This window comes from Melanerpes formicivorus, unplaced genomic scaffold (assembly GCF_026170545.1).
Source record: "Melanerpes formicivorus ecotype bairdi unplaced genomic scaffold, bMelFor1.0.p_v2 SCAF_177, whole genome shotgun sequence".
NCBI classification, from domain to species: domain Eukaryota; kingdom Metazoa; phylum Chordata; class Aves; order Piciformes; family Picidae; genus Melanerpes; species Melanerpes formicivorus.
Genome location: NW_027142529.1, coordinates 450373 through 475589, shown reverse-complemented (window position 1 = coordinate 475589; position 25217 = coordinate 450373). Strand labels below are relative to the sequence as shown.

Genomic DNA, 25217 nt, shown 5'->3' with positions numbered 1-25217 from the left:
GACCCGCTCGTGGAGGGACAGAATCAAGCCAAATCCTTCTGGGGTGAGTTAGCCGAGGAGGCCTGGGGTGCCGCGGGGAAATCAGAGTCTGAGGACATCTGGGCTAGACCTCTGCCATATGCACCCCAAGATGGTGCCAAACGAAAAGGGGAAGGGCGGGGCGAGCATTCTACCGGCGGGAACAGGGAGGAGGGATTGCAACCAATAAGTGCACACAAATGGGACGGGGAGGAGAACGAGAAGGAGAAAGGTGGTGGGGGCGAGCCAAGCAGGGAGGAGCGGCCTGCCTGCGAGGGAAGTGGGCGGGACTGGAGTGTGAGCGAGGGGTGGAAAGCCAATCAGAACGACTATTTGGAAAAATACCTTTACAGAGCAAACCCCCCACTGAGCAGAAGGCAGAGCGAGCCAAGAGGGAGGGAACGGCCTGTCCGCAAGGGAGGTGGGCGGGGCCAGGGCCCAACAAAATTGTACTGGAATCTAAAAGCAGCCGGACAGTCGAGTTCTGACTCTGGGTCAGACACTAGTCAGGCCGAGTGGCTCGCAACTGATTCAAACTCAGAGGAGGAGGAGGTGGGGGTAGACAGAGTCAAAAGCCAAAGTATCCCCATCCACTATAAAGAGGGACCACGAGGGGGAAAAATTCCTCTCACGGATTGGAGGAAAATAAAGATTGCATGTGCTGATTGGGCCCCATCAGCCGCCTAGCGTTCCCGGTCTGGGTGACGGACAGGGGACAAAGGGTCCACACGCCAATAAACCCTTAGGATGTGCAAGCGATTGTTAAAGCAATTGCAGAGAAAGGGCTTAGTTCTGCCATGGTCTCCACCCTCACAGATGGGGTTTTCGGAGGAGATGACTTGCTCCCGTTCGATATAAAGCAAAACTGTAGATTGATCTTTGATGGGGCAGGGATGATTGTGTTTAAACAAGAATGGGAGGACAACTGTGCAAGGCAACTAGCTCAAGTAACTGGGGCAGATCACCCGCTCCACGGCTCCAGCCTGCAGTGGCTAATGGATACAGACCCAACAATGATTACCCCCCAGGGACAGGCCCGAGGCCTGCGGGCCCATGAAGTTATGACAACTACTCATGCAGCTAGAGAGGCCATTCGCACAGCCTCTAGAGTTATCGCTTAGCCATCGCCATGGTCCACAATAAAGCAAAACGAAAGTGAGAGCTACACGCAATTTGTGGATCGCCTCCAGGCAGCGCTCGACTCCTCGACCCTGCCAGAGGAAGCAAAAGGCCCGGTCCTTGCAGACTGCTTACGTCAGCAGTGTAATTCAAAAACCAAAGACATTCTACGATCACTGCCAGCGGGGTCAAGTCTCGCAGACATGATTAAGCATGTCGTGAATTAAGAGCATCTGGCCCCAATTCAGGTGGCTGTTCGCATGGCAATAGCTAATGTGATGGCATGTTTTAGATGTGGCCAGGCAGGCCATGTGGTGGCAAACTGCCCTAGGTTGGGGGATTCGCCAACATCATTTTCCCCACGCCAGAATCAACCCAGAGGACCGTGATGGGTCTGTGGAAAGAAAGGACATTTTGCTAAGGAGTGCAGATTTAAAAACCAGGGAAACGGGGTGGGGAGAGGGCACACGGGCCATGCACGGCCCTCTCCCACTTGGGACATGAGGCGGCCCAACTATGCCAACCCCAGATGGGGCGAAGCGCTCCCGAACTCGCTGCCCCCTTGAGAAGCGACCAACTTTACGGCCCAACCGATGGTCCAACCGAATCTGCCTCTATCTCAGGGACAGCAAGGACCGCCCCTTGGGGGCGAGACATTAGGGTGGCCCTGGCAGTAAAGTATGACAGCCCGCCAGTGGTGTGGGGGAATCTGTTCTCTCTATAATGTCCCCATGGCACCACCATTCATGTCCCCTTTTGACTGACACTGGAGCAGATGTTACAGTTATTCCTGAGACAAATTGGCCTCCATGCTGGAAATTGGGAGATGTCCCCATGGTGGGTGGAGTTGGGGGATTGACCCGAGCTCGGAAGAGTGCTCAATTGGTAGCAGTTACAATTCACAGTGAAACGGGACCAGAGAAAACCATTGCCCTTTTTCCATATGTCATGTCAGGAGTCCCACCCCTGTTGGGAAGGGACGCTCTAGCCCTATTAAAAGCCAGGGTGACAAATTTATTCTAAGGGCCACTGCCGCACACCCACATCCACCAATTAAACTGATGTGGAATAAAACTAATGAAAGCTGTGAGTTTCTGTTCACAGGACCGGATCATCGGACACCCCTGTGACCCATATACCCCAGTGGCAAGAGAAGATGACAAGTTGGCAAGTGTCCTGTCCAAGCCTGGGAGTTCCACACTGGCAGAATCCAGAGAACGGCAAAATAGCCTCTGCAGAGGGGGCTGTGATGCCTTGAGCTGTCTAAAGAATGTTTACATTATGTTGGTAGAACACCAGCAACTGCTTTAAGAATGTATTTACTCAGTGTTATCCCCAGTTATCCTTAGTTACCTCAAGTTACACCCTGTTGTTATCTCCCTAATTTCCACCTGTTCACTGTGCCTTACATTACATTGAAGGTGTTCAGAAGGAGACTTGATGGGGTGCTTGGTGCCATGGGTTAGCTGTTTGGGTGGGTTGGATTGGTTGATGGGTTGGACACGATGATCTTGAAGGTCTCTTCCAACCTGGTTTGGTTTATTCTAATATTCTAATTTTTTATTCAAGTTTATGATGTATACTTTCAAAATTGTTATATTTCTCAGGATTGTTATATTTTAGCTAATTTGGTTATGCATAGGGAGGGGGGAATTGTAGGTAGCTAGGACCCAGCGGACGGAAGATCTCGTGCTGTACGGGAAGATAGGGCCCCTCTCCTGATAGCCAATAGCATTCAGCTTACGGTGCAAGCAGACGGAAGTGACGCAAACCTCAGTTACATAGTGCAGCGTCGTTCACTAGTAAAGGCCATTTGCCATCCACCACATTGGTGTCTGCGAGCTGATGGACCGAGCGGCCTGGGGTTGGCCGCCGTGCCATTCCTGAACCAGGTCACCGCACCTACGACAGGCAACACTCCTCCAGATATTGGAAGGCCACAAGAAGGACTCCTTGGAGCCTTCTCTTCTCCAGACTGAGCAACCCCAACTCTCTCAGTCTGTCCTCATAGCTGAGCAGCTCCGGCCCTCTGCTCATCCTCATGGCCCTTCTCTGGACACCTTCCAGCACCTCCAGATCCTTCTTGTAATAGATGCTCCAGAACTAGACACAGAGCTCCAGGTGTGGTCTCACCAAGGCGGAGCAGAGTGGGAGAATCCTCTCCCTGGCCCTGCTGGTCACATTTGTCTTGATGCAGCCCAGGATGCAATTGGCTCTCTGGGCTGCAAGTGCACACTGGTGGCTCCTGTTGAGCTTGTGGATGAACACTTCCCTTAAGGATAATCCAGAATTAGAAGCACAGGATGGGGATGGAAGAGGCTCCTGATGCGAGCAAGAACTATTCCAAAAGTGTCCAGAGATGCAATCTAACTGATTGGCAAACATTGACTGCCTGAAGTCAAGGCACCTCTGTGGGAAAAATACTCAGGGTGTGCATCCATCCAGGCTGTCACCATCCCATAATAAGGAACAAACATACAGGGTGGGCAGCACCAGGGGGAAAGGGAAAGTCTTGGAGATGTGGCAGTAAAGGCAGGAAAAGATTACCCCTCAGCTGGTCAGGAATCTGTGCCCCTGGGGCAGTGCTCCCAAATACAACTGTGGCTGATCAGTGAGAGACTCCAAGTTGGGCCCAAGGAGATGTGAAATGGCACAAATGAAACAATGCTGCAAAGGAAAGGGCCTCTGCTTGGCCCAGCTTGGCCTGATGCTTTCTGCCTTGCTCAGGAGAAAGTGAAGCAGAAAAGGCTATGGTGAAGATCTCTGCTCTCCCAGTCCTCTGGAATAGGACTGCAGGTGCAGGATCAGCTTCCCAGGGAGGAGTGAAACAGGTTGCAGAAATAGCTGCTCAGGAGGGAATGGCTCCAGGCATGGCCTTTGCCTCAGACGGAGGAGTGGGCACAACACTGAACACAAGCTGTTGTGTTTCCATGGATCAGAGAGGAAGGACATCCATAGACATGGGTGAGAGATGGGAACAAAGCAGGATTGTGCAGGAAGGAGGAGCCAGCACAAGTTCTGCACCATGAGGGGAGTGGAACACTGGAACAGGTTGCCCAGGGAGGGGGTTGGGGTGCCATCCCTGGAGATATTGAAGGTGAGGCTTGACAGGGCTCTGGGCAACCTGATGTAGTTGAGGATGTCCTTGGGAAGGTTGGACAAGATAACCTTTGTAGGTCCCTTCCAACCCAGCCCATTCTATGATCAGTGAGATATGTGAAGCAAGCAGATTCTGCATGAAGTGCAAAAGGAAGACACCACCTGGGGCTTCTCAGAGCTCTGGGCCTGGCTATGGTTGTGGATTCCTGCCTTGGGCTTCAGTTTCAAGAAGTTGGTTGGAGCAATAACCCTGAGCTTGTTCAGCTTTGTTTGCATGGCTGTTAGAGTGCAGGGCATGTGTGAGTGCTGGTCTGCTTGAGGGAGCAGAACAGGGGACAGCAAAGACCTCTCTGGGAAGAGCTGGGGCAAAGGTCACCTTCAAGAGCAGGCCCTAAGCCTCTGTCTTCTCCTAAGCTCCCATTTCAAGGACCAGGCCTAAGGCCTGTCTGCAGTTCATAGAGCAATACTGAGCAAGACTTTCCTGAGGTTCTTTTCCCTTCTTTCTGTTGCTTTTGGGAGACTCTTGAGTTTCTCATTCCATCAGCTGGGCAGGAGATGTTCTCCTCACCTTTCACTACATGTTTTGGAATCTCTTGGGTTTGTCACCAGACATTGGTTTGGTCACCAGCTGTGTTCAGACTTTTCCCTCCACCTTCTAATCACAGAAACAGAGAATCAACCAGGTTGGAAAACATCTCAGAGATCATGAAGTCCAACCTACCACCAAACACCCCCTGACAGCTAAACCATGGCTCCAAGTGCCACATCCAATCTTTTTTTGAACACCTCCAGGGATGGTGACTCCACCACCTCCCTGGGCAGCACATTCCATTGGTCACTTCCTCTTTTTGGGAAGAACTTTCTCCTCATCCTGAGCCTAAACTTCCCCTGGTGTGACCAATTATAAAATATTAATAACAACCATAACAGGGCTCCTTCCCAGTACAGATTGTGTCCACACCCAGCAAAGGCGACACCACCTGAAGCCTTCTAACCACTTCTCTGGGACTCCTCCCAGTACCAACTATATCCCCTTTCCCACTTCATGACAGATTGGGCCCCATCCCACTACAAACTGCCTGCCTGTTGTTTGGAGCTGGATGTTCTGGTGTGTCCCATTCCCAGTCAGAAAGGCACTACAGGGTTTGAGAGGAACCATTCAAAATAACTGGGATGGACAAACGCTGCACACAGTGAAGAAGGCCAACTGCAGCTGGGCTATGGCGGGAGGAGTGTGGCCACCCAGACACTGGAGTTGTCCTCCCCGAGGACTCAGCACTGCTGTGGCCACATCTGGATGCTTGGTGACTGGGTGTGGGAATGTCCAGTCTGAAGGAATGGAGAGGAACTGCAGGGACTGCAGAGGACATCTGCCAGGATGGGAGCTGACATCTCTGTGGGGAGGCTGAGTGACCTGGGCTGCTTCAGCCTGCTGAATGGAGGCTCAGGGCACTGCCAGAGCACGGTGCACATGGCTGAAGGGTGGTTTCAGAGAGGATGGAGCTCTTCTGGGGAGTAGAGAGAGACCAAAACCTCCACACAGTGCAGCTTGGAAGGTTCAGAGTGGAGATGAGGCCAAAGAAATGTCCCTCAAAGAGCAGAGCTGCTATGCATGAGGCCATCCAGAGGTGTCAGGAAATGGCAGGGAGAGCACAGACAGCTCAGGGAAGGGATGGAAATGGCAGGGGGAGAGCTGGCTGGGGAAGCAAGAGTGGTGTCAGCAGCCAGAAGGGAAAGAGCTGCAGGCATGGGACAGTGTAGGACAGGCAGCAGTAGGGATCGGCAAGGGCTCTGGCAAGGCTGAGAGGCCCAACAGGACCAAAGTTTTTGTCCCCTTGAATCTGGCACTTGCCTCTGCCACCAAGGCCTGTGAGGAGAAACTTGGCTTTGAGGTTCTTCTAGTCCAAGGGCAGTGGTCAGGGTTTGGCTTTATGCTTCACAGAACAAAGGCATACTTTTCTGCCCTGTACTTTGCCTTTGTCTCCCTGCAATCCTGGCCTCTAACAAGCTGCTCTAACGAGTCCCTGGGGAGCCTTTGTCAGTAACAAGCCTCAGTGAGGCCAATCAGTGCTCCAAGGTACTTTGGAGTTTTCTTCTGACTTGGACTTCTTGAGGGGCTTCTTGGCAGCAGCTTGGCAGAGTCTCCTGGCAGTACCTGAGGATGATGTAATCAGCCCCAAATACTCCATGGGGCTCATTAAATACTGCTGAACCTCTAATTATTGCCAAGGTTTCAGCAGCTAATTATCATAGTATCATAAGATCTGCCTTGCCAGGGGCTTGGGGTCAGGGCTTGGCCCTTTGGATCAGTGAAACCCCTCCAGGTTCACTCAGCAGCAGAGCCACTTTGAGCTGCTTGTCCTGACCTGTCAGCACTGCCTCAGTTCTCTGCTCTTACCATAGTCTGGAGATGCTTCAGTGCCTCCAGTGATGCTTCCCTTGCATCCACTCTGCCCTGCTCTAAGCAGACCCTGGGGACCCTTTCCCAGTATGCTTCACTGGGACCCATTAAGAGTAGAAGAAACTTCAGAGTTTGAGTCTGACTTTGACTCCTGGAGAGGTTTCATCAGCTTCCTCTCAGTCCCTGAGGTTTACAGGGCACCAAAAGCCAAGAAGGGAATTGATCAAGAGAATTAATCAAGGGAATTAATCAATTGATCAATGAAACTGATCAAGGAAATGAATCAATGAAATTGATCAAGGAAATTAATCAAGGAAATTAATCAATGAAATTGATCCAGGAAATTAATCAAGGAAATTAATCAATGAGATGTATCAAGGAAAGTAATCAATGAAATCAATCAATGAAGTTAATCAATGCAATTAATCAATTAAGGAAATTATTCAAGGATATTCATCAATGAAATGAATCAAGGAAATTGATCAAGGGAATGAGTCTATGGGATTAATCTGTTAAATTAATCAATGAAATTCATCCTGAACATGGATCAATGAAATTAATCAAGGAAAGGAATTGATGAAATTGATCAAAGGAAGTACTCAATGAAATTAATCAAGTCAATTAATCAATGAATCAAGGAAATTAGTCAATTAATCAAGGAAATTAATCAATTAATCAAGGAAATAATCAATTAATCAAGGAAATTAATCAACAAAATTAATCAATGCCATTAATCGGGGAAATCAATCAATTAATCAAGGAATTAATCAATCAAATTGATCAAGGAAACTGATCAAAGGAATTGATCAAGGGAATTAATCAATTAATCAAGGACATTAATCAAGGGAATTAATCCAGGGAATTAATCAAGCAAACTAATCAAAGAAATTGATCAAGCAAATGAATCAACATGATTAATCAAGGAAAGGAATCAATGAAATGAATGAATGAACTTAATCAATTAATCGAGGAAATTCATGGAGGAAATGAATCGAGGGAATTAATCAAGGGAGTTAATCAATGAATCAATCAATGAATCAAGGAAATTAATCAAGGAAAGTAATGAAATTAATCAATTCATCAAGGAAATGAAGGAAATTAATCAATGAATCAAGGAAATTAATCAAGGGAATTAATCAATTAATTAATGAAATGAGTCCATTACATTAATCAATGAATCAAGGAAATTAATCAATTGATCAATGAAATCAGTCCATGACATTAATCAATTAATCAAGGAAATTAATCAAAGGAATTAATCAATTAATCAAGGAAATTAGTCCATGACAATAATCAATTATTCAATGAAATGAATCAATTGATCAATGAAATTAGTCCATTACATTAATCAATGAATCAAGGAAATGAATCAAGGAAATGAATCAATTAATCAATGAAATTTCTCAATGACAATCGATTAACCAAGGAAATCATTCTAGGGAATGAATCAATCAATGAAATTAGTCAATGACATTAATCAATTAAATGAATCAATGAAATTGATCAACAAGATTAATCCATTAAATGAATCCAGGAAATGAATCAATGGAATGAATGAATGAACTTGATTAAGTTGATCGAGGAAATTGATCGAAGAAATGAATAAAGGGAATGAATCAATGAAGTTAATTAAGTTAATCAAGGAAATTAATCAATGAAGTTAATTAAGGAAATTGATCTAGGAAATTGATCAAGGGAATTAATCAAGGGAATTCATCAAGGGAATTAATTAAATTAATCAAGGACATTAATCAACAAAATTAATCAATTAATCAATTAAAGTAATCAAGGGAATTAACAATGAAATTAATCAACTCAATTAATAAAGGAAATTAATCAATGAATCAAGGAAATGTATCATGGAAATTAATGAAATTCATCAATTAATCAAGGAAATTAATCAATTAAGTTAGTCAATGAAGTTAATCAAGGAAATCAATCAATGAAGTTACTTAAGGAAATTGATCTGGGAAATTGGTCAAGCGAATTCATCAAGGGAATTGATTGGCTGCCCACTCCCCGCTCCTCAACCTGCAGGGTCCATAATCTACCTAGCAACGCGTCGCCCATTGGCTGTCCCTCCCCGCTCCCCTCCGTCCGGCTCCCTAATCTGCCTAGCAACGAGTCGCCGATTGGCTTTCCCCTTCCCCAAGCTCTCCCCGCTCCCTCTCCGTCACTGCCCTTAATCCGCCTACCAACGCGTCGCTGCTTGGCCGCCGCTCCCCGCTCCCTAGCCTGCAGGGGCTATAATCTACCTAGCAACACGTCGCCCATTGGCTGTCATTCCCCGCTCCCATCCGGCTGCGTCCCTAGTCTGCCTAACAACGCTTCGCCCATTGGCTGCCCTCTTCCCCAAGACCTCCCCGATCCCTAGCCGGCATCGCCGTTAATCAGCCGACGAACGCGTCGCTGATTGGCCTCCCGCTCCCCGCTCCCTAGCCTGCAGGGGCCATAATCTACCTAGCAACGTGTCGCCGATTGGCTGTCATTCCCCGCTCCCCTCCGTCCGGGTCCCTAATCTGCCTAGCAACGCGTCGCCCATTGGCTTCCCCCTTCCCTGAGCCTTCCCCGCTCCCTCTCCGGCACTGCCTTCAATCGGCCTACCAACGCGTCTGCGGATTGGCCGCCCGCTCCCCGCTCCCTAGCCTGCAGGGGCCATAATCTACCTAGCAACGCGTCTTCCATTGGCTATCATTCCCCTCTCCCCTCCCGTCCAGCTCCCTAATCTGCCTAGCAACGCTTCGCCCATTGGCTCCCAGCCCTGCAGCCCGCCCGACCCGGAAGCGCGGCCGCGGCGGTTTCCTTAGCGACGGCGCCATGGATGAAGGGGACCGGGGTGGGGGGTTTGGGGTTGGGGCTTGGTTCCTTTTCCCTTTAGCGCCCGCCGGGGGTTTTGGCCTGGAGGAGGGAGGAGAAGAGACCTCTGTTATTCTGTTAATGAGACTTTTCTGTTCATCCATTCCCCCCTTTCTCACAGCCAACAGTATATTCCTATACTATATTTTCTTAAGTCAAACTTTGGACCCAGGCTTTCTGAGCTCTCTTTCCCATGCTGACAATTGTGGAAGTTACTCTCAGATGTAGTCACCCAGTCTGATGGCCCCCAAGTCCAATTCATTGAGGCTACCCCAAATAAAGGGGTCCTCATTTGGCCTCGAGGAAGTTCAGTGCATATCCAACAGTTAGGGAGATTAGTTTGCAAAGCCAATTCTTGCCTAACATTTAAGTACATATTGCCTTCCCATCCCTCAATAGTATCAACCAACAAACAAATCACAATTATCGATACAGCTTGAGCTTCAGGGGTCCCTGGGATTCGAGTTTCCATTCTTTTGCTGAGGTCTTCTTGACTCTGGTGTGGTGAATCCAAGCAGCTTGTTCCTTGATTTTGATGGCTGTGAAGGATGTCAGTAACACCTGATATGGTCCTGTCCCCTTGGGCTCCAGAGGGCTCTCTGAAAGAGATCTGACACAGACATAATCTCCAGGTTCCACATCACGGACTGGTCTGTCTAACCCTCTCACATTGGTTCCAATCACCTGTTTGTTAACAATGCTCAGGTTCTTATCAATCTGCTGAACATACTTGTTCAACCTTTCCTCTCTAAACTGCCCTGGTTCAGAAGGGTCCATAGTTCCTACTACATAAGGTCTTCCAAACAGGATTTCAAATGGGCTCAACCCTTCCTTTATTCTTTGCTTAGTTCGAATTCGCAGCAGGGCAATTGGTGATGCTTGTGGCCAAGGCAGGTTTGCTTCCTGTCCAATGTTTACTATCTGGTTTTTGATTAAATGGTTCATTTTCTCCACTTGCCCACTCGAATGGGGATTGTAGGGGGTGTGGAGTTGCCAATCAATCCCTAAAGTTTTGCTCACTTGTTGTAGCACCTTGGCCACAAAATGAGGTCCCCTGTCTGAGGCAATAGCAGCAGGTACCCCAAAACGAGGTATTCTCTCCTGTAACACTGCCTTAGTAACCTCCCGTGCTTTGTTTGTGCGACAGGGAAATGCTTCTGGCCAACCAGAGAAGGTGTCAGTGAGTACCAACAGGTACCTGGATCCCCCCTTTCTTGGGGGCTCAGTAAAATCAATTTGCCATTGTTGTCCTGGATCATTTCCTTTGCTAATTTGTCCCAGTCTAACTCCTCTTCTTACTTTGGGGTTAGCCTTAAGACACACCTCACATTGCCGGGTTACCTGTTCGACCGTGGTGTATAACTTCTGTGCTATACACTCCTGAACCAATTTTCGATACAGGGCTTCTGTTCCCCAGAGAGTCTTTGCCTGTTCCATCTGAACAAAAGCCCAGAGAAGGTTAGTGGGAATGACTAATTTCCCATCCGGTGTCCTGGCCCAGCCCTTTCCTGTCCTATTCCCCAAAAGGTCTTTAATTAATGTCTGATCCTCTGTGCTATACACAGGTTCTGGCTCTTTTTGCTCAATTGACAGTTTACCATCTGGGATCAAAACAAACTCTGACACCTTCCTCCCCTCCCTGGCCACCCTTTTAGCTGTTTCATCTGCCAGTCTGTTGCCTCTTTCTTGACCAGTATTCCCTTTTTGGTGTGCTTTGCAGTGCATTATGGCTACTTTGCTTGGCTTCTGCACTGCTTCTAGCAGCCTCAGTATTTCTTCTGCATGTTTAATACCTTTTCCTTGAGATGTCAACAGTCCTCTTTCTTTCCAAATGGCTCCATGGGCATGTACCACCCCAAAGGCATACTTGGAGTCAGTCCATATGTTTGCACTTTTCCCTCAGGAAAGCTCAAGGGCTCTGGTGAGTGCTATTATCTCTGCCTTTGGAGCGGAGGTGTTACTTGGTAGGGCTTCTGCCTCGATTACCTCTTCTCCTGTAGTTACAGCGTACCCAGCTTTTCTTTCTCCCTGGATCACAAAACTGCTTCCATCAGTGTACCAGTTATGGTCTGCCTTTTCTAGGGGTTCTTCCTTCAGGTCAGGTCTGCTGGAATAAGTGGCCGCAATTGTTTCCAAACGATCTTGAGTAACTGGTTCTCCATCACCACCCTGGAGGAAAGAGGCTGGATTGACAAAGTTAGCAACTTTCATTTCTACATCATCCTGCTCCACTAGGATGGCTTGGTATTTAAGAAATCGTTGTGGAGGCAGCCAGTGTCCTCCCTTGGCTTCTAGAACAGCAGAGCTGGTGTGTGATACTAGGACTGTGATCTTCTGCCCCATTGTGAACTTTCGAGACTCTTGAATGTTAATTGCAGCTGCTGCCAAAGCCCTCAGGCATCCTGGCCATCCCTTGCTTACCTCATCCAGTTGTTCAGAGAGGTATGCCACCGCCCTTCGGTAGGGTCCTAAGGTTTGTGCTAGGACTCCGAGTGCTATCCCTTGGCTTTCATGGGAATACAATCAAAAAGGTTGAGTGACATCAGGTAGGCCTAGTGCTGGTGCCCTCATCAATTCCTTCTTTAAGGTACCGAAAGCTTGTTCAGCTTCTCCATTCCATTGCAAGTCCTTATCAGTCTCTTTCAGTAATTCACAGAGGGGTTTCACAAGCAGGCCATCATTATAAACCCACAACCAGCACCACCCTGTCATTCCCAAAAAGGTTCGGAGTGCCTTTACTGTGTTTGGAAGTGGAATAGAACAGATGGCCTCCTTTCTTTCAGGGCCCAGCACTCGTTGTCCTGCTGTTAATTCATATCCCAAGTAGGTTACTTGCTGCTGTACTCTTTGGGCCTTCTGTGGGGAAACTCGGTACCCATGAAGTCCCAGGAACTTCAGCATACTCACAGTCCAGCTTTCACATTCCGCTCTGGTCTGGGTGGCCAGCAGGATGTCATCTACATACTGTAGCAGAGCTCCGTTGCCTTCTGGCCTGTTCCACTTCTCTAATTCTTTTGCGAGCTGATTTCCAAAGACAGTAGGGCTGTTCTTAAATCCTTGGGGCAAGACTGTCCAAGTTAACTGACACTTTCGGTTAGTTTCTGGGCTCTCCCATTCAAAGGCAAACAGTGGCTGGCTCTCAGGGGCCGGGGTAAACAGAAAAAGGCATCTTTTAGATCCAAGACGGTAAACCATTCTAATTCTGTTCTCAATTGAGTCAAGAGGGTACATGGGTTTGCCACCACAGGATGGATATCCTTTGTTATTGTATTTATAGCCCTTAGGTCCTGCACTAACCGATACCCTCCATTCAAAATGCCTGAGGCTAAGCAAAGTCTCCCCAAAACCCATTAAAATCAGCCCAAAATAAGGAAAATAGCTTCACAAGGAAGGAAAAGGGGCTGGAAATAATCCACAGAGCTTCGGGAAATGATTCAAAGTGCCAAAACGAACCCAAACCAATTCCAGAACCTCATCCCCATGGCTGCCAAGCTCCTGCAAACTGATTCTGCAGAGCTCTCAGCCAGGCTCTGGCTTCTTGCAGTCTCCAACATCCTTCAGAAATGCTGCAAAAGGCTGAAAGCTGCCGGAAAAGTCCTCAGCACCTGCTGGAAACTCTGGAAGGCGACAGAAAAGCTCTTCCCGAGCCGTTCAGATCCCCCGGAGCTGCCCCAAGCCCCCTCGGGAGGCATCGAAATCTCTTTGCAAGAGTTTGGGAGAGGCTGGGAGGAGGTTTTGGGTTCCCAACCCTGCAGAGAATCCTCAGCGAAAAAACTCCTCCGCAGCTCTGCTGAGCTCCTGGAAACCTCTGCGCAGCCTTTCCGAGCTGAGCCAAAGCTCCTGGGAGCTGTGCGCAGCTGCTGGGTCAGAGCTGTTGCGGAGCTGCTGTGCCCCAGCCCTGCCCCCGCAGCGCAGCTCAGCCCAGACGGCGCCGCCCTGGCTGAGAGCTGCACCTCCCGGCATGCCCCGCGCGGAGCCAGGGCCGCAGCTCCCCGCTGGGACTTGGAGGCGTGGTTGGGGTAATCCGGCGTCTGTGATTGGCTGCGGCTGCCCGGCAGTGGGCGGGGCTTCGTCTGCGGCCCCAGCCCCCGCCTGGGCTGGGCTGCAACGTGGGCGGTTCGGGGCCTCCATTGCATCGCTCTCTGCTCGCCCAGGCTGCCAGGAGGCTGCAGGGGACGGCAGTCGGCAGCTGCCTCTGCTCCGAGCTCTTGGTCCTTCCTCTTCCTGCTGCTGTGCGCCCCTTTGGCCTGGTCTGTGGGGTAGGTGTGGGCAGGCGCGGGGCAGAGTGGGGGCTGCTGGGGTGGGGATCCCTTGGGGCTTGGGGGAGCGGCTGGTGGGGTTGGCATTGGGCTGGCGTGGGGCTGAGGGCTGTGTCCTGGAGCTGGGCTTGAGGAGGGCTCGGTGAGGTGTGGGGCTGGTGTGGGTGGGGCTGTGGGGGGTGGTTGTTGGGGGCTGTGGAGTTGTGGGGGCGTGTGTGAGGTTGGGTGGGGGCTTGGGGTCGGAGAGGGGCGTGTGAGGGGCTGGTGAGGAGCCCGTGGGGCTGTGTGGGTTTGGGGGTAGGAGTTGGTGGTGGTGGGGGAGGCTGTGTGTGGGTGTGGTGTGGGTCGGGGTGGTGAGGCTGGGAGTGGGGAGTGGTGGGGTGGTGCGAGGGGGTGGGTGCGGTTGTGGGGAGCTGTGTGTGGGTCTGGGTCGGGGTGGGTGTGTTTGGGGGTTCGTTGTGGTGCTGTGCTGCTGCCTCCCCCTGGTGGGAGTGTGCCCAGTTTGCCCCTTTGGCTACTTGCAGCTGGCAGTGGTGCCCTGCCCCCAGCCAAGCCCGGTGGGTGCCCAGCAGCACCTTGGCAGCCTGGCTGGGAGCCTGGGGTGGTGCTGAGCTCTCTGCTGGTCATTCTCTGCCCTCTCTTTGCCTTCTCCCCTCTCTCCTCAGCTGCTCTCATCCCTGCACAAGCTGCAGGACACCTCCTTGAGCGCTGCCCTTGCTGGGGGGGTCCAAGGAAGAGTCCAGGGGGGTGCAGCAGTGGCTTGGTGCTGGACTCAGCTTGGCTTGGCCATAGAGCACCTCAGAGCCTGGCCTGGCCTGGTCTGTGAGCCCAGGGCTTGGGGCTGGGGTGGCCTCCTGGGCAGGAGCCCCCATTTGGAGAGAGGCTACTGGTGAGAGGAGGCCAGGAGGTGGGGGGGGTACCCCCAGGGCAATGGGGTCCCCAACTTGGGTGGCACTGGAGGAGTGCCCAGCTGGAGTGGGGAGGGAAGAACAGGAGGGTCCCCAAATGTTGCTGCCCCCCAAGTCTTCTTTGCCCCCAGGTCAGGCAGGGTCCCAAATGGCACTGCCATGGGCCCAGCCCCCCAGAATCCCTCTACAGTCCCCCCCAGTGCTGGGTCCCTTGGGGGTGGGGGAGTCCTTTCCTGCTGCCTGGGTGTTGGGGACCATTGTTGGTTCCTTTGGGATAGCTTTGGGGTGCAGGGAGGTAACTGAGGGTCCCAGGGAGGCATTTTGAGCTCTCAGGCTGCTGTTGTGGTTTCCCTGGGGGCATTTTGGGCTCCTCCTGCTTGTGGCAGGGTGCAGCATGGGCTGCCTGGGGTGGCACAAGGAGCTGGGGGAGGCTGTTTGGGGGGTTCAGGGCTTTATCCCCCCCCAGACTGCCAATGCCTGCAGCTGGCTGTGCTGGGCCAGCAGCCAGGGGTGCTCCTGCCTCAGCCCTTGGGCTGGCAGCACAATGCCTGCCCCTGGTGCTGGGCCTTCTGCAGAGCTGGGCAGAGAGGTTAAGGAGGTGTCAGAATCACCCCAAACCCACAGCCCCCCTGCCCAGAACACCCCTCCAAGGCCTCTGTGCTCTGCAAGCTCTTGAGGCACAAAGATTCCCTGGGGGGTTGCAGAGTGGTTCTCAGTTTCTCTGCAGGCCTCCTGAGCACAGAAAGGCTCAGGGCAGGAGGAGCTTTTGCTGTGTGGCTGCAGGCTGAGAGCTGTGCAGAGCTTTTGTCAGCTGTGCTGGCAGGAAGCATGGTCAGAAGCAGACTGCTGTGCTGCAGCTGCTCTGCCCCTGGGGAAATGCTTGCTGGCAGGCAGCCAAATGAGGCTGAGCTGTTGAGTGTCTGCTTGTGGCTGAGGAACTGCACTGACTTGGACTGAAAGGTTTGGCTTGGGCTGGGGGCAGCCTGTTGTTGATGGTTTTGGTGGTGAGAAGTCCTGCAGCTTCCTTGGAGGAGCTTCAGCAGCAGCCAAAGCAATTCCCTTGCTGCTGTTTGCTGTGCAATGAGCTGGGAAGGGAAGGAAATGATTGCTGCAAGTGAGCAAAGCAATTGCAGTGCTCTGCAAGTCTCAGCAGTGCTGTGTCCAGCAGGGCCAGGGCAGGGATTGTCCTCCTGTCCTGGGCCCTGGGGAGGCCACCCCTGGAATGCTGGGGTGAGTTTTGGGCCCCTGACTCCAAGAAGGACTTTGAGGGTCTGGAGCAGGTGCAGAGAAGGGCAAGAAAGGTGGGGAAGGGTCTGGAGAGCAGGGCTGGTGAGGAGCAGGTGAGGGAGCTGTGGGTGTTTAGTGTGGAGAAGAGGAGGCTGAGGGGAGACCTCTTGGCCTCTGGAGCTCCCTGCAAGGAGGCTGCAGTGAGGTGGGGGTTGGGTTTTGTGCCTAGTCTCAGGTGGCAGAAGGAGAGGAAGTGTCCTGAAATTGTGTCAGGGGAGGCTTAGGTTGGAGAGGAGGAGGAATGAGTTTGGTGGCAGAGTGGTCAGGGCCTGGCAGAGGCTGCCCAGGGAGGCAGTGGAGTGGCCATGGCTGGAGGTGTTGCAGCAAGGTGTGGCCATGGGGCCATGGTTTGGTGTCCCTGGTGGTGTTGGGGCTGGCAGTTGGCCTCAGTGCTGAGAGAGGTCTTTTGCAGGCCAGGCAATTGTGTGGCTGTGTGAGGAAGCTGCCCCAGAGCAAATGCCTCTTAGGTGCTGGAGGTGCTGGGAAGAATGGGAAATGGGAGAGAGTCCTGTGGGGAGGGGAAAGGTTTGGGTTTTGCCTCTGGGCTCCTAGTCTGCCCTTGGAAGTGCCTGGGATTCTTGCAAGCAGTGCTGTCAGCTGGAGCCTTCTGGGGTCAGTTGGTGGTGTGCTGAGAGGGCCCAAGGGAGGTGAGGCTTGGGAAGAGAAGTGGTGAGCAGGAAGCTTGTTGGGTTGTGGGTGGCCAAGGGGTGTGGGTGTGGCTGAGAGGTGTGGAGTGCAGGAGAGCCTTCAAGGCCTTGTGGTGTTGCTGGAGCTGTGGGCTGAGGAAGTGCTGCTGCCAGGCAAGGGCTTGAAGGAGGTTGAAAGTCAAGTGGTGTGGATGGCTTGGTGTGGGGAAGTGTTTGGCTTCTTGTGAGCAAGTCAAGCTTTCCTTGTGCAGGAGGAGAGTGAGAGCCTGGGCTTTGCAATCCCTGGGGCCCTGGAGCCCTTCTGGAGTGGTTTTCTTCTGCAGAGCTTTGCAGCCCAGCTGCAGGTCTGCTGTTGCTGGAAGCTGTTGGTGGTTGTTTTGTGCAGCCTTGGGTGTTGGATCAGTGTCTTGGCTGAGTTTGGTCCTTCCTCTTGTGGTTAAGTTCAGCTCCCCTTGGTTTTGGCAGCTGAGCACAGGTTGAGGCTTTTGCTGCAATGGTTTTTGTGCTGGCAGCATTGTGTGCTGCCAGCTGGAGTGCTGTGTGCAGCTGTGGTGCCCCCAAGAGGGGCAGGAGGTTGAGCTGTTGGAGGGGGTGCAGAGGAGGCCATGGGGGTGGTGGGAGGGCTGTGGCAGCTCCCCTGTGGGGGTTGGCTGTGAGAGTTGTGTCTGTTGAGGCTGGAGAGGAGAAGGCTGTGGGGAGAGGTTGGAGCAGCCTTGTGGTAGCTGCTGGGGTCTGCAGGAGAGCTGGGGAGGGACTTTGGTGACGGGCTGGGAGTGATGGGCTGAGGGGGAGTGGATTGAAGGTTGAGGAGGGCAGATTTGGAGTGGAGCTTGGGAGGCAATAGTTTGGAGTGGGGGTGGTGAGAGCCTGGAGCAGGTTGTCCAGGGAGGTGCTGGCTGCCCCCTCCCTGGAGGTGCTGAGGGTGAGGTTGGATGAGGGCTTGAGCAGCCTGGTGTGGTGGAAGGTGTCTGTGGGCATGGCAGGGGGTTGGAGCTGTCTGATCTTTGGGGTCCCTTCCAGCCCAAAGCATTCTCTGAAACTGGTTCTTGATCTTGGGGGCTGGTTCCTGAGCGTGGGAGCTGGTTCTTGATCTTGGGAAGCCGTTCTGTTCTTAGTTGCTGGCTCTGGAGCTTGGGGCCTGGGTGGGAACTTGGGAAGTGTTCTGATCTCAGTTGCCTGTTCTTGAGCTCAGGATCTGCTTCTGAGCTTAGTTGCTGGGTGTGAGCTTGGAAAGGGATTCTACCTTAGTTGCTGGCTCTGGGCTTGGAGTGTGGTTATTGAGTTCAGAGCCTGTCTCTGAGGTCAGGGGCTGGTTCTTGAGCTTGGGATGTGGTTCTGACCTTAGTCACTGGCTCTGGAGCTTGGGGGCTGGTTCTTGAGCTTGGATAGGTGTTCTGACCTCACTTGCTGGCTTGGGAGCTTGCAAGCTGGTTCTTGAGCTTGGGGGCTGGGTGTGAGCTTAGTTGGTGATTCTTGAGTTGGGGAGTTGGGTCTGAGCTGGGAGCTGGGTCCGCACTTTAGATCTGGGTTCTTGAGCTTGGGGGCTGGTTATGAGCTTGGGAGCTGGCTCAGAGCCTGGAGCTATTTCTTGAGCTAGGGAAGTGGTTCTGATCTTAGCTGCCTGTTCAGGAGCTTGGGATCTGCTTTTGAGCTTGGGGACTGGGTGTTAGCTTGGAAAAGGGTTCTGACCTTAGTTGCTGGCTCTTGAGCTCATGGGGGCTGGCTCTTGAGCTTGGGAAGTGGTTCTGACCTTAGTTACTGGTTCTGGATCTTTGAGGCTGGCTCTGACCTTAGTTGCTGGTTGTGGAGCTTGGGGCTGGTTCTTGAGCTTGGGCACTGGTTCTTGAGCATAGAGGCTGGATGTGAGTTTGGGAAGTGGTTCTGACCTTAGTTGCTGGTTCTGGAGCTTGGGGGCTGGTTCTTGAGCTTTTTAAAGTGGCTCTGATCTTAGCTGCTGGTTCTTGTGCTTGGGGCCTGGATGTGAACATAGGAGCTGGTTCTTGAGCTTGGGGGCTGGTTCTGCATTTCTGATCTGGATTCTTTTCCTTGGGAGCTGACTCTGACCTTAGTTGCTTGTTTGTGAGCTTGGGGGCTGGGAGTGAGCTTGGCCCCTGCCTTGAATTTAAAATGAGAGAGTTCAGGCAGTTGGAAGTTGAAGCTGAGCTGCTTTGCACTGCAGTGCTTCAGAGTTTGTGGTGCTCCAAAGGCAGATCTCAAAGAGCTGCTGCAAGAGTTGAGCTGAAGTGGAGCAGTGCCCTGCAGAGGCAAAAGCTTTTCCCTGCCAGTCAGCCATTGGAATCCTCTCCCCAGGGCAGTGGTGGATTGCCCTGCAGGGCAGAGTTGGAAGGCTCAGCTTGGCAGGGGGCTGGGCCAGCTCCTTTCCAGTGCAGTGTCAGCTGGCAAGGTTGGAGCAGCTGAGCCTTGGGGTCCCTTGCAGCCTGGCATTGTGTGGCAGCAGAGCTGTGCTGCTGGTTTTGAGGGCACTTGGAAAGCTTCTGGAGCATTTGTGCAGAGTGTGCAAGACATCCCTGAGCCTAGCAACTCCCTCAGCTCTCTTCAGAATGAACTCTGCAGAGCTGGAAGAGCTTTCCAGGAATTTGGCAGAGTTGTGGAGGAGTTGGGAAGGGATTTTGGTTCTCCTCCTCCTTGTCCTCTTCCTTGTCCTCCTCTGCCTCATCTTTTTCCTGCTCTCCCTGGAGGCTGCACTTAGACTCCTAGAATCCTAGAGTGGTTTGGGATGGCAGGGAGCTGCAAAGGTGCTGCAGTCCAAGCCCCTCTGCAGTCATCCTGCACTAGCTCAGGTTGCCCAGAGCCCTGTCCAGCCTCACCTTGAACATCTGCAGGGCTGGGACCTCAAGCCCCTCCCTGGGCAACCTGTTGCAGAGTTCCAGCAGCCTCCTGGTGCAGAACTTGTTCCTCACCTCCAATCTCAATCTGCTCTGCTCTAGTTTGAAGCCATTGCCTCTGGTGCTGTCCCTGCAGGCTTTGCAAAGAGTCCCTCTGCAGCCTTCTTGTAGCCCCCTTCAAGTACCAGAAGGTCACTCTTAGGTCTCCCCAGAGCCTTCTCTTCTCCTCTCCAGGCTGATCAACCCCAGCTCCCTCAGCCTGTCCTGGTAGCAGAGCTGCTCCAAGCCCCTGATCATTTTTGTGTCCCTCCTCTGGACCCTCTCCATCAGGTCCATGTCCTTCCTGTGCTGAGGGCTCCAGAGCTGGCTGCAGTGCTGCAGGTGAAGTCTCATCAGAGCAGAGCCAAGTGCCAGGATGGCCTCTGTCCATCTGTGGCCCTGCTGCTTTTGGTGCAGCCCAGGCTGCCCTTGGCCTTGTGGGCTGCAGTCTCCCCCTGTCTGTTCCTGTCCAGCTTCTTGTCCAGCAGCACCCCCCAGTGCTTTTCTGCAGGGCTGCTTCCTATCCCCTCCTCCCCCAGCCTGTGCTGATTGTGAGGATTGTGCCAGGCCAGGGGCAGGACCCTGCCCTTGCTCTTGTTGAAGCTCAGGAGGTTGCCCTGGTCCCCCTCTGCAGCTTGTCCCCTTGAGCTCCTCCACCTTGTTCTGCAGGGTATTGCCTTAGGTTTCAGGAGGCAGAGAGGCTCTCTTTGAGCCTTGTGAAAGGAGTTGATGCCAGGCTGTGGCCAGAGGGTTGGATGGAATTGGGCAGTTTCCATGGCTGTGCTGTTCAGAGCTGCATCCTACAGTGCAAAGCATCCAATCCACAACAATCCATAGTGTGCCTGGGCCACGGGAGCCAAGCAACCTCCCTAGGCCAAAGCTTCCTCCAGAGCTCCACCAAAGCAGGCCAGAACCCCTGGCCCCAAATGCCTTCCCCCTCCCCCATGCCTCTCTGCCCCTCCTCCTCCCATCCCCAAGAGCTGCAGTTACAGATTCTGGTAGGCAGCTCCCAGGTGAGCCAGGCTGCTCCAGGCCACAGTTGGCAGCATTGCCAAGGCCTCAAAGCTCCTCTGCAGAGAGAGATCCCAGAAGCTGTTCCTGGGAGCAGAGAGGAAGGGCAAAGGAGGTTGGAGAGCCTGTGCTGTTCCTTTGTAGAGAGTGGGTGCAGGCCTTGTGGGAATGAACTAAGCTAGATGACACTTTGTGGTGTCCCTCTGGACTCTGCTGTCTCTTCTGGAGGTCTCTACTCACTGGTGTAAGACATCCCAGTGCCTTCCACCCACCACAGGGATTCTCCTCCATGTTGTCATCCAGGGGCTACTGTTGGGCCCTGTTGGCTGTGTAGATCAGCCCTGGTGACGTTGTAGGACCCTGTGGACTCTGAGAGGGCAGCAAGTGAGTGGAGATGGAGCACTGGATGGAGAGATGGAGGGTGAAGGCTGCAGGGGGTGGGAGGGCTTAGTTCAGCAGCTGTGTGACTCTGCCTGGCTCCTACCTCCAATGGTTCTGGCAGCAGCTGACCCCAGAAGCTCAAAGCCCCAAACCCTGCCTGGCTCAGGACAGTCCCCTGACCCCTCCTGACATCCAGCACAGCCCAAGCAGGCACTCAGGGCTCCTAGCCACACAGCCCAGCCATAGCCCATGGCAGGAGTCACCTGAGGTCTCACTCCCTCTCTGTCCCCCTTCCTCTCATCAGCTGCTGCATGAGGTGTCTGCAGGGTCCCTCCCCAGCCCTCATCTGTAACCCCCCTTGGCTTGGTGCTGTCCTTTCAGCCCTCCAGCTGATCCCAGCCTTTAGTCTCAGGCCCCTTCCATTCTTGTGCTGCTGCTTCCAGGCCAGTTCCTTAGAAGCTTCCTCAGCCACAGCATTTCCCACTCCACCCTTCCAGCTGCAGTGGCAGTGGAGGTGGGGGACCCAGGGCTATGGGACAGCCAAGGCAGTAGGGCCATGGATGGGCTGGGAATGAGGGAAGGACCTGAGAATGGTCAGGCAGGAATTAGGCCTTGTCCCCCCAAAAAGGGGAGAGGATGCAGGGCCCAGGTGGGAAATGTGTGTGCAGGGAATGGCAGAATCTGGCAGCATTTGAGGAGGTGAAAGGAGTGAATTGTGCTGCAGCTCTGCCTGTGTCAGCTGGGAGATGAACAGCAGCCCATGGGCACTGTGCCCTCCCATCCAACCTCATTTTCTCTTGGGGATGTGGAGTGGCAGCTCCAGGGAACTGCAAAGAGCAAGCTGAGAGAAATGGTCAGGGAGAGAAGGAAGCCAAACCCTTTCCCCTGAGTGTCTTTGGGCTGCAGGTGTGTGAAGGGTGCTGGAGGTGTGAGGTTTGGGTAGGAGCCAGAGACTCCTCCAGCATCCCAGTGAGGGCTGAAGAAGTTTATCAAGAAGCTGCCCAAGTCCCTTCCCCCTTTGCTGCATCTGCAGAGATCATGAAGCTCCCTTTGCGTGTGTCCTGAGGGCTGCTGTGATCTTCTGTTGGGGAGTGGGCAGCAGAGAGGTGTGTGCAGGTCAAAGGTGAGCACAGAGTGTGTGGGGTGGGGGCAGGACCTGGGAGGAGAGCTGTGGCCAGAGCAAGATCTGCTGGCAAAGGCAGGTGCAGGCAGCAGAGGCCTGGGCAGGCAGTGGGAGGAAGCTTTAGGCAAGGCCTGGGAGAGGCTGTGTGGAGGCAGCTGTGTTGTGATGCTGGCCTGCAGCTGTGTGCTGGGCTTGGGAGCTGAGCCTGCACTTAGTCTCATAGTATCATAGTATCAGTCAGGGTTGGAGGGGACCACAAGGATCATCTAGTTCCAACCCCCCTGCCATGGGCAGGGACACCCCACACTAGATCATCCTGGCCAGAGCCTCATTCAGCCTGGGCTTAAACACCTCCAGGAACGGGGCCTCAACCACCTCCCTGGACAACCCATTCCAGGGCTTCACCACTCACATGGTGAAGAACCTCCTCCTCACATCCGGACTCAACCTTGTTGAGGTCTCCCATCTTGATCAGCCCTGGCTGTGTGTTGTGGCTGTGCTGCTGGGCTTGGGAGCTGCCCCCAGCACGGCTGAGCTGTGCTGCCTGGTCCTGGGCAGTGCTGAGTCGTCCCTTGCAGATCAGCGCTCTTCTCTGAGCCCTTTACTTCTCTCTGTCAGGGGCTGAGTCCTCTCTCCATCATCCCTGCCCCTGTGTGCTGTGGAAGAGCAGAGTTTGCAGATCCGTCCCTTGGAGCAGCCCAACAGTTAAGAAACCCAGAGTGGGTTAACAGCAGGACCCCAGCCCCCAGGGCAGCTCCCAACCTCCTCCACCTCCTCCTGTCCAGCATATTTCACCTCTCCAGGAGCTCTGAGGCACATCAGGTGTTGTGGGAGTTGAGGAATGCTCCAGGCTGCTGGGGTGAGTTGTGAGCAGGAGATGATGTTTGGGGGTTGGGATCTGGAGGGTGGTGGGAGAAGGTTGGAGGTGGGTTGGTCTTCCTTGTTCAGTGCTGCTGCCTCCATTGTCTGAGCCAGGGGAGATCAAAGGACAGGGGCTGGACCAGGAACCACCCTGCCATGGCCACCAGGGTCGAGCAGAGTAGGACAAGACCATGTGTAAGTCCCAGGGTGCCTCAGCGCACTGATCACAGGAACCTGGGGTCTCAGCACAGGTATTAGAGGTCTGTGCCCACACTGTGGCAGAAACTGAAGGTTTGAGATCCCCTCTGTACTCTCTCCTCCAGCTGGGTGTTGGGAGTCAGGGACTGTCATGACCTAGGCAGGATCTGAGGGTTTGAGATCCTGGGCTCAGGTGCTTCCATCTTCCATATTGCAGAGCTGTGACCCCTCCCTCCCACAGTATGGCCTCACAGAAGAACCCAGACAAGAGCTGGGAGGAGAAGCAGCACCCAGAGATCAAGTTGGAGAAGCCAATGTGCAGTCCCAAGGGAGAGGAGGATGAGGAGGAAAAAGAGGACAAGATGGGGGATGATGCTGAGAATGACAACTGTGAAGAGGATGATGATGATGATGATGAAGGCGACCAGGATGAGTGGGAGGAATGTATGGAGGAGGATGAAGCCAGAGCAGGTCCCTCAGTGTCACCCAAAGAGCTGAATCAGTGCCCTGAGTGTGGGCAGAGCTTCCCAGATAGCTCAGAGCTAGTGAAACACCACTGCCCGCAGCCTGGCTCCCGGCCCTTAGTTTGTGGTGACTGTGGCAAGAAGTTCCGCTGCAACTCTGAGCTCACCCAGCACCGCCGCACCCACACTGGAGAGAAACCTTTCACCTGTGCTGACTGCGGCCAGAGGTTCACCCAGCGTGGCCATCTCACCCGGCACTGCCTCACCCACACTGGAGAGAAGCTCTTCTCTTGTGACAGCTGTGGTAAGCGCTTCAGGCGGATCTCTCACCTTAGGCGACACCACCTCACCCACACCAGTGAGAAGGCCTTCAGCTGCAGCGACTACGGCAAGAGTTTCAAACAGAGCTCCACTCTCACCATCCATCGCCGCATCCACACCGGAGAGAATCTTTTTCCCTGTGCGGAGTGCAGCAAGAGCTTTACCACGAGTACTGAATTCATCCAGCATCAACTCATCCACAGTGGTGAGAAACATTACAGCTGTGCCCACTGCGGCAAGACCTTCACTCAGCGTGCAAACCTAACCAAGCACCGCAGTGTGCACAGCACTGAGAAGCCCTTCACCTGCAGGGACTGCGGCAAGAGCTTCAAACGTAGCAACAGCCTAACCATCCACCGCCGCATCCACAGCGGGGAGAGGCCTTTCACCTGTGCTGAGTGCGGCAAGAGCTTCACCGCCGGCTTTATACTCATCCAGCACCAACGCACCCACAGCGGTGAGAAACCATACAATTGTGTCACCTGCGGCAAGAGCTTCACTCATATCAGCATCCTTACCAAACACTGTCGTGTGCACACTGGTGAGAAACCTTTCACCTGTGCTGAGTGTGGCAAGAGCTTCAACCAGAAAGGAAATCTCAGCAATCACCGCCGCACACACACGGGAGATCAGCCCGCAAGGAAGGGGAGGCATAAATAGATGCACCTAGGGTCTGTTGGGATAATCATGGTCCTTCTGAGGGGGCCTTTCCACCACCAAAATCACCTCTTTTTTCCTCTGCAATTCTCAGAGGCTGGGGGTCCAGCAGGAACAAACACCTCCTGCCCTTCTGAGCACCAATTAGTGCTGATGGGAACAATTACAGTGCTGAGTTGGCATAGCCAGAGCTGCCATTGGAGCTGGGCTGAGCTTCACAAGGTTTTTTCTGGTTCATCCCCAAGGGTAAAAATCCCTCTGCCCATTGCCCAGTTGTATTGCTACAAGGCCAAAGTTACCCAAATCCTGTCCGTTTGCTTTTATTTCAGACATTCCTGCCCACAATGCCCAAATGCTGAGGGCATTTGTTCCCTAGGAATGGGATTGGGGCTGTGTGCCCAGTTCAGGGAGGTCAAAGTGAGATTCTCAGAAGAGTCTGGAGAGTGTCTTGCTGGGAGTGTTCTCAGGGACATCTCAGTGTTTTTTTTCATTGTGTCAAGGGATGTTAGGTGTTTGGGGGGGGGGTGCTGGAGGGTTCTAGGATTGGTTTTCATAATCTTTGGAGGGTGCAGAGGGGATGTAAGGGAGGTGTTTGGAAGCCCTTGGAGGGCTTCTGACAGCTTTCCACTACAGAACTCTGCTGCTTTCCAGCAGGCCTGGGGCTTCCAAAAGCCTTCTCCCTAGCTCAGCAATGTTCCTCATGCATTCCTGCTGACTTGAGG

At 53.0% G+C, this 25217-nt stretch overlaps 1 protein-coding gene across 1 annotated transcript; it reads left to right on the top strand.

Annotated features, from left to right (window-relative positions):
- Positions 1–1653: 1653 nt before the first annotated feature.
- On the top strand, positions 1654–24987 carry LOC137457383 (zinc finger protein 502-like). The gene is made up of 3 exons (XM_068169283.1): positions 1654–1785; positions 2242–2304; positions 23620–24987. The coding sequence occupies exons 1-3, from the start codon at positions 1654–1656 to the stop codon at positions 24496–24498; spliced, it is 1074 nt and encodes a 357-aa protein (XP_068025384.1). The 3' UTR covers positions 24499–24987.
- Positions 24988–25217: the final 230 nt, after the last annotated feature.